The sequence below is a fragment of the Alligator sinensis genome, unplaced genomic scaffold (genome assembly GCF_000455745.1).
Source record: "Alligator sinensis unplaced genomic scaffold, ASM45574v1 scaffold597_1, whole genome shotgun sequence".
Taxonomy (NCBI): domain Eukaryota; kingdom Metazoa; phylum Chordata; order Crocodylia; family Alligatoridae; genus Alligator; species Alligator sinensis.
Window position 1 is genome coordinate 813,001 of NW_005842074.1, and position 8,314 is coordinate 821,314.

Genomic DNA, 8,314 nt, shown 5'->3' on the forward strand with positions numbered 1-8,314 from the left:
GGTCACATCTTAAACTAGATTTTAAACTGTAAAACAGGGATTAGATCTTTGTTTGTTCTGTGACATGCTTAACACATTTCTGGGTGCTTTATAATATAATAATAGTAATAATAATAATAGCTTACCATGACATCTTTTAGTGATCACTGCATCCCCATAGTACCCATCAGCACACTTCTCACAGTGATGGCCCATGGTGTTCCCCACACACTTCAAACATTCTCCTGTGACTGCATCACAATGGCCATCTTCTAGAGGATCTACATTCCCGTTGCAGTCACAAGGAACACATGTCTGGCCAGGTACCAGTGGATTTCCATAATAACCATTGGCACACCTGCACAACAGGTTGAAAGGTATATCAAACCAAATGCATGAATGTCAGAGTCACCCAGCCCAACAAAATATTGGTTTTGATTACCAAAATGCCCTCTATCAGAAATGTCCTCATATACTTAAAGTAATTATCTCTAGATAAATGAGGGTAACAGTGACAGATTTTTTCCCAAAGCTGTTCTACATACCTTTCACACTGTGATCCTGTATGCCCTGGCCGACACTTGTCACAGATAACATCGCCTCCTTTTCCTAAGTGGCAGGTGGGACTGAAACTAGCAAAACCATTTTGGAGAGCCATTATCAAGTCAAAAAGTTTTAAACCTTTACTCTATTTTAAATGTTCTCAAAGACCACTATATCTATCTTGTAATCATAGATTTTATTAAACCAAGGGTAAGCCTTATATGATTTAAACAATGTAACCTAGATAGCAAAGCTCTGAAAGGTTTTATAATGTTAATACCACATTAGCCTTTTTTTAAAAATCTTGCTTCTGGATGCTTTCTGTTTTCAATTAAAGAGTTTTCAGATTTGTTATAGCTGCCTAAAATTGGCCTTTTCCTTTCTAACTCTCTTTTCTCTTTGCACCAGGCTCACCTTTTCTGAAAGCACTATTTTTACCTTATTTTCATTTTCAGGTCTCTTAATCTGTTGGACTCATTAACATTACTGTAGTGTAAAAAGTTGAACCAGAACTTTTCTGCCAGATTCAAAGATAATCTTAAGTAAGTGCAATTGCATATAAATAGTACCAGATTCAACTCAGTTAAATTATCTTAGCTTCAGTGATGAATTTGGCTTTTCCCTACTGCCTTATAAAAGTCAGTTTTATTTTCCCCCACCCTTTTCACACATTTCTATTCCTCCATTCGTCTATTATTCCGTTCTTCTATTCCATCCTAAGTTTATTTCCCCTGCTTTCCACCTCTATTGCCTATCTGAGGTCATTGAAGATACCAAGTAAGATCTCAGACAAGCAGCTTACTTGTTTGTATTCATTCTCAGAGGACAGGCACAGGGCTGACAGTCTCCAGGAGTTCCTCGGGATGGAGTGCCATAGAAGCCAGGCAAGCACTGATCGCAAAAAAGTCCTGTAGTGTTGTGTTGACAGGCCTTGAAAAGACACAAAAAACCTTTTCATATTAATTCTTGAGGAATTTTCAGCCCCTGAAGGATCTCAGCATGAAACTTCATGCAATACCCCATTAAGATTCAAGGAAAGGACATAAAAACAACAGACTCTTGAAAAATAATTTAAATGTATCTCGGTTAACAACAACAATATCTAACTATCTGATCTCCAACACTTTAGAATGCACTTTATCTCATGTATTAAAGCATCATTATATACGCAAGTAAGTGTATTCTACTACTTGTACATATTTGCAGCAACAATCTATTACGTATTTCTTCCTCATTTAAAACAATTCTATTTCTGTAGTCTTTAAACCTCAGAAGGAAAATCTGAGTGTTGAAGTCCTGTCTTCTGAATGAAATGCAAAACTTCCATTGCTGTGAATCAGTGTACACATATATATCTGAAATCAGAATTCAGCTGTTAACTGTGGCATAAATCAATCAATTTTGCAATTGAAAGCAGATTGATTCAGCTCTTACTAACCAACATAGAGTGAAATCCTTGTCCAATCTCTGATTCTAGAGCTATTATTCCTCATTTTAAATAAAGGATTGTGATGAACTGCAACTACTGAGAACAATATTCCATTATTGAAAAGTCTGCACTAAAAAGTTCAAACATTTTTGTGCTTATGGCTCTGAATAGACACACTATAAAACTGTCTCTCACTCTTCTGTAACTAAAATTCTCATAATTCCTAAAAAGATACTCAAATCACACATGTATATGATGACTTACAAAGCAAACCCCATAGATATCACATTCATTTGCATGGCCATTGCATTCACAAGGTTGGCAAATCCCTCCAAAGAGAATTCCATCTACACGGTAGTACCCAGGAAAACAGGACTGAAAATAAAATAGCACCAATTGTATTAAGATTCAAATGTTAGAAAATTATTAAAGAGCCCATTTCTAAAAACAAACAGCCTGACTCTAGTCTGGTATACTTTGGAAGTAATGTTGCAACACCATTGGACTAGAGGAAGTTACTTCCTGATTTATGCTGATGCAAAAGGGAGAAGAATCATCTTCAACACAAATTTTTATGAAGCCTTGCATCCATTAGAGGGAGGTAAAATGAGTCATGTGCTGACAGTACATAAAGAGCTTTCTTACTAAGATAATAAAAATAGAAGTTATATCTGCTTTTCACAGTCATTAAAAGCTCAATAGCACTTTCAGAGTAAAGTAGTGCTTTGCACTGGCATTATTTTGTCAAAACATTCCCCTTTGCTCTACCAATAATGATTCTTCTATTCCCTGTGCCTTGTTATGTGATTCATCTCATACTTGCACCAATCTCCAAGTCCAGTCACCAAATCTCCTCTCTAATCACACTGAAATCTCTCCACAAATTCTGCTGACATGGTTTGAATAACCTAAAATAAAATGTTGCAAAACTGTAGGTTCAAGAAAAAATGCTATCAATTAATTATGGCAAATTAAAAACAGAAAGAGGAAACTCATACAACTACTTCTGTCTCCATCACTCCTGTGCACCATCAGCCCTTAGTGCTATCAGTTAAAAATCAGAAGGAAGTTGTCATGACATTTTGTATACTTAGAAGCTCATACCTTCAGCTCTTATACATGCTGGCTCCCCATAATGTATTAAACTAACAGTATACGGCACTGTCATATTTCTATGATACTGTAAATTAAGAAGAGTTTGTAATAATTGAGTCATATAAAAATGTGCATGCTTTGGCCTACATCAAGCAATATACCAGGTTACCTCGCAGGAAATCCCTGTGTAACCCTGAGGACATACGCAGTGTTCCACATCTGCTGCTGAAGAAAGATCTATAACATTAGCACTTGCTGAATCCAAGGTGACAGAGTCCAGCCTGTGACCAAATACAAAAACACATCAAGATTTGCTTCTTCAATGTTCATTTTAATCAGAAGAATTAACCAGAAACAATAGATCATTAGCATTTCTGAGTGCTACTTCATGATAGCATTTATTAGTCATAAATCTCTGATTTAGTAGTCTAAAATAGATCCCAAGTATATTTATAAGTCTAGTCATGCTGGGACTAGGTACTGAAGCCATCTCATCATCAGTGTAAGCCTAGAATGAAAACCAGCACCACACTGTTGCAGAGATACAGTACTCTTAACTACAGATTTCAATTTCTGTCCCTTCTCTGTCAACTAAACAGGGATATACTGGTTAATTTTTTCCCAGGAAATACAGACAATCCTCTCTGAGTGTCACTAACATCAGTCTATTCTACCCTGATTTCCTTTTTCCAATTTTGTCTGCAGTATAAAGCCTCTGCCACCATTACTGTGCCTGCCTAGTTCTACCAGCAGAGCCCCAAAGTGCTTGCAGAGCAGATGATGGCAAACAGGATTCTCCTGCTGACGTAGATATGCCACCTTCCCATATATTAGCTGAACTGGTAGAAGTCTTCTAGTGTTGGCACAGCCACATTCAGAGGAAAGTTTTGCCAGCATAGCTGTTTCATTGATGAATGTGATCTTTTCACTGTCCTAACCCATTTAGCCCATGCCAGGAGAACTTTGTAGTATCGACCACAAATTTGGGATGCAAAGTTAAGACAACTGTTTCAAGTATATGGGAAAGCAAATCAAGTGATTATGTGTTCAGCCTAGGAGACCATGCTTTCAGCATGTGTATAGATAACTCTGTGTGTGTGTGTGTGTGTGTGTATGTATGTGTGTATGTGTATACACACACACACACACACACGTATATGCCTGTGCATATGCATATGTATGTATCAGTGATGTTGCGTCAGCCTTGCCAGTCCATTCCCATTAATGTGGACATGAGGAAGGCACAAATCTCTCCTAGACAAAACAAAGAAACTTTGCAGTCATAGATAGGGTAGAATAACCCCATGCAATCAGTCTGGAGTCATGAATAGTCCAATTCTTAATTATTCAGTTCCATTCCCCCAAAAGCACAGAGACAAAAACAACTTGTTTGCTTTATGCACAGTGAACAAAATCCAAACACATTGATCCAAAACACTAGCACAGCAAAAGGACAAGGAAAGTGAGCGAGTGCTTCCCCTTGCAGATGGTCTTTTAACATCTCTTTACATATAGTGCCAGCCAACCCCCTTATCCCATTGCAGGCTGCATTAAAACATGCCAAAATAAGCCCACTATTGGATGTTTAGAAATTGTTCCCCTCTAACAAAGTACTACTCCCTCATCAATACCATCCTGGCAGGCCTCCTCACAAATGTCCTTGGGGCAAGGTTCCAGGCCATACTTTTTAAAGCAGAAAACAATGGTTCTGCTATCAGTCGGCCCAGAAACAGCCATGTATATTTTTCCACACATTCCACAAATGCTGACTTTTGGGATAAATCCAGTCATGAGGAAACTTATCTCAATAAAAAGGGTTTGGGTTTTTTTTAATCTGTGGGGAAAATAAATCATTAACATCTTAAAGCCAGGATTCAGAATGGCAATTCTTTGCTCAACAGATCACAGTACCACTGATACCTAATACATTTCAAATTAATACAGGTCTGCATTCATCTGAATATTTTTTCATCACTTACCTGTATATGGCTCTTTTTGCAATGTTGTAGCTAGCCCTAATCAGAAGATGAGTTACATTTACTAAAACAGACATCAGCCTGTCCCGATCTATAGCCCTTTTTGTATTAAAATCTATGAAGTTATCAGGTACAAGACGCACTGCATTGGAATATTCCTCATATGGCTGTAATGACAGGCCCTCTGCTCTGGTATTCAGAAATTGCCCATTGCCCTGAAATTAAAATAAGGAGAAATAGCTGGAAATATTAGCACAAAGATTTTAGTTAACAGATTTATTACAAGTCCCCATACTAAGCAGGTCCACATCACTACCTACGCGCTCTAGAAAAGCCGATGGTTTGTAAGCTTTTGCGCTGTTTCTTCACAGGTAAAGTCTTTGTAGAGACAGCTGACCGTACAGTTTGACATGTTCAGCATGGACCTCTTCATGCATACTATGCCAATTGCCTATAAGATGTTCCCAACTTATGGCCTTTGCAGCACTCATGCTTGACTAATTTTAAAGCAGGCTGTTCTAGCTTGACCTCAGGTTTTACACATTCAAAAATGCACCTAAATGCACTCTCTTAACTGTCCATGTGCCACACTTTTGAAGTGGATGTGGCCACACCTCTATTGCCGTGATTCTGGAACTGCCCACGTTTGTACCATATGGGCGCATCCACACATGCCCCTATGGCACTGTTGTTACTGCACCATCATTTAGTACTTCCTCTAGTATGGCGCACGGTTTTTTTTAGCCACTACGTCGCCATAACGATGTGCTATAGCAAGGGAGGGAGTCGTTATGGCGACATAGCTGCGGCATCACGGTTTGTGCCTGCCAACGCTATACCACCATAGCGCATTGCTACGTTGACGTAGCATCTCGTGTAGACACACCCTATGATCCCAAATTCCTAAGCTTCAAATTCCCTCCTAGTCTTGGCTGCTAGGATCTTTGGGTGGCTAAACATGAAGACTGCTTTGAAGTTGGGCTTCATGGCTCTGGGTCAGGCTACAATGAGATCTGACCCAGAACCAGGGCTCCATTTACAGGGGCGTTCGAAATTTGGGGAGTTTATTCTGACATTCTGAATTGAAATGAAATTATTATGGAAATTAAATGAAACCAAAGTAGTTCAAAATATCAGTTTTTTTCCCCAAAGCAAGATTACCTTTCTCTGCCAAGCTCTATTGCTATGGGTGCATTATATTTAGATTAATGGGGTGTTTTGGGTGCTTAAAGCTCATGCACTGGAGTTTTTAAAATTATTACTTACATCTAAATCAATAAACCATTAAGTCCATGCAAAACAAATCTCTTTAACAAATAGAAGGCATGATCTACTTTAGTTCCACATGTAAGCTACACTCTGCTCATGCAGCAATCACTCCACTAGCACCCATCCATAAATTTTAGGTGAACATTTTTTATTTACTGTTCTCAAGGACTGGGAAGGTCCAGAAAAAAAGCGAGCTGTTACAAAGGATCAGGAACCTGAGCAATACAAAAATCCTTAAAACAGTCATTTAAAAATAAAGCTTCAAATTGTTAATATAACAATATTCTATGCCTTTGTTACCTAGAAATATATACAAATGTTCCCCAGAATTTTTTAATAATGTCTGCCTGGCAAAAAAAAAAAAGTTACCTGAATGATTATATCCACACTAGACACTATATCACTATCCACACTCTCCATTGGAATGTCATAAGATACAGTGTATTTCAAGTATCCACCAAATGCAGTTAGCTGAAATTATGAAACACAAAATTTGCAGCAGTCAGTATCAAAAAATAAGTCCTGAAGATTCCAGCTTACTTGCAGCAAATTAGGGAGAGTATATGGTAATTTGGCCGCATATTTAATACTTGCATACACAAGTACTAAACACAGTATTTGTGGCTACTGACTGCACAGTAACCAGAGTCAGTGTGTAGTAGCATCACTGAATGGCTTTTAGGTGACACTGACTGTGCAGTAGCTAGTTACTACTGCACGGTATTATGTCACATCATGCTTCATGCCACACAATGCTACTGTGCAGTAGTAACAAGCTACTGCGCAGTCAGCGTCTCATGTAGACGCAACCTTTCATTACTACTTCTGCAGTCTTTACAGAACATGAGCTTGTTTTCATGGCCACTTCAGCAAATGAATATGTAATGTGACCTATGAACTAGCATATAAAGTAGTCTTGGATCCTTCCTGTATAGTTTATAAAAGCTAGATGGGATTTGCATTTTTGCAGATGCACTGCACTGCCCATTCCAAAATCCACAGTATGAATCCCAAAGAGTACCAGTATATTCTACTTTTAAGCAAACAGACATAATGTATTGAAGTTATTTAGTCTTTAAAAACATTCTCTCTCACTCTATGGATGTTTATGCATGATGTTGCTGTCATTATTTCAGTCTAGATTAATAGTAAACTCAAACAAGTGAATGGATTCAAACCAGCATTATATTGTGAGAGATCAGTATTTGACTAACCATTACATTACACAAAATTTCTCTCTCTGGCCTCTGCTACATGTTACATATGTTACACAATAAACTGGCTAATCGTGCAATAGATTTAGACTGGACAAGTGCAAAATAAGACTTTCCACGAGTGGAAAGTAATTACCTGGTTAATTAACTAGTTAATTGCCCAATACATTTAGACCAGACACATGCAAAGTAGTTATCACATGATAAAAATGACTGTCCAGATATAAAGAGAGCCAACCAGTTATAAAGTTAGTGCTTGAAAATGTATAACAACTTTATATCTGACTTCTATCCAGCTTTAATTTGAATGTGTAGTAGGGTCCTCAAAGTTACCTTTGGGGGACTTTATGCACTGACACTGCTTGGTATATCCCCCTACTCAGTCACTTAATATGAAATGAATATGCTGGAGGCACAAAGCATTATGTTTAATATGGGTAACTGGTGCATTTACTGTAATGTCATAACCTAAACCCCCATATAAGCAACAAAAATCTAGCCGTATTACTTAAAAGGACCATACAGGCCTACTTTGCTTTCTTTTGTATTGTTTTTAGATTAATTATAGAAATTCAGACTTCCTGGGGCTTTTCAACTTAATTGCATAAAGAATCCGTCTGGACTAAATACGCTTCAGCTAAAGCAGAATAGGACTTCCCCTTCAGTTCTAGTTTGTGGTTGCTCTGAACCATGTCTGGTCCAGGAATACAAAATAGAAGATTGTCCCCTATATGCACTCAATCCCCCGACACTCTCTTTATGCTCCAAAACTGAGGAAGGATTCAGCTGTTTCAAATCCAGATGGGGAA

The 8,314-nt window shown here is 38.0% G+C and overlaps 1 protein-coding gene across 2 annotated transcripts in view; it reads right to left on the reverse strand.

Moving 5' to 3' along the window:
• The window catches only part of LAMA1 (laminin subunit alpha 1), a 127,432-nt gene that overhangs the window by 78,075 nt on the left and 41,043 nt on the right, over positions 1 to 8,314 (reverse strand). For both annotated transcript variants that reach the window (XM_025204249.1, XM_025204250.1), the window contains exons 12-18: positions 6,661 to 6,762; positions 5,026 to 5,237; positions 3,216 to 3,327; positions 2,216 to 2,326; positions 1,325 to 1,452; positions 525 to 611; positions 126 to 337 (exon numbers count right to left, since the gene is read on the reverse strand). In XM_025204249.1, coding sequence (XP_025060034.1) covers positions 126 to 337; positions 525 to 611; positions 1,325 to 1,452; positions 2,216 to 2,326; positions 3,216 to 3,327; positions 5,026 to 5,237; positions 6,661 to 6,762 — 964 coding nt within the window. The remainder of the gene's footprint in view (positions 1 to 125; positions 338 to 524; positions 612 to 1,324; positions 1,453 to 2,215; positions 2,327 to 3,215; positions 3,328 to 5,025; positions 5,238 to 6,660; positions 6,763 to 8,314) is intronic.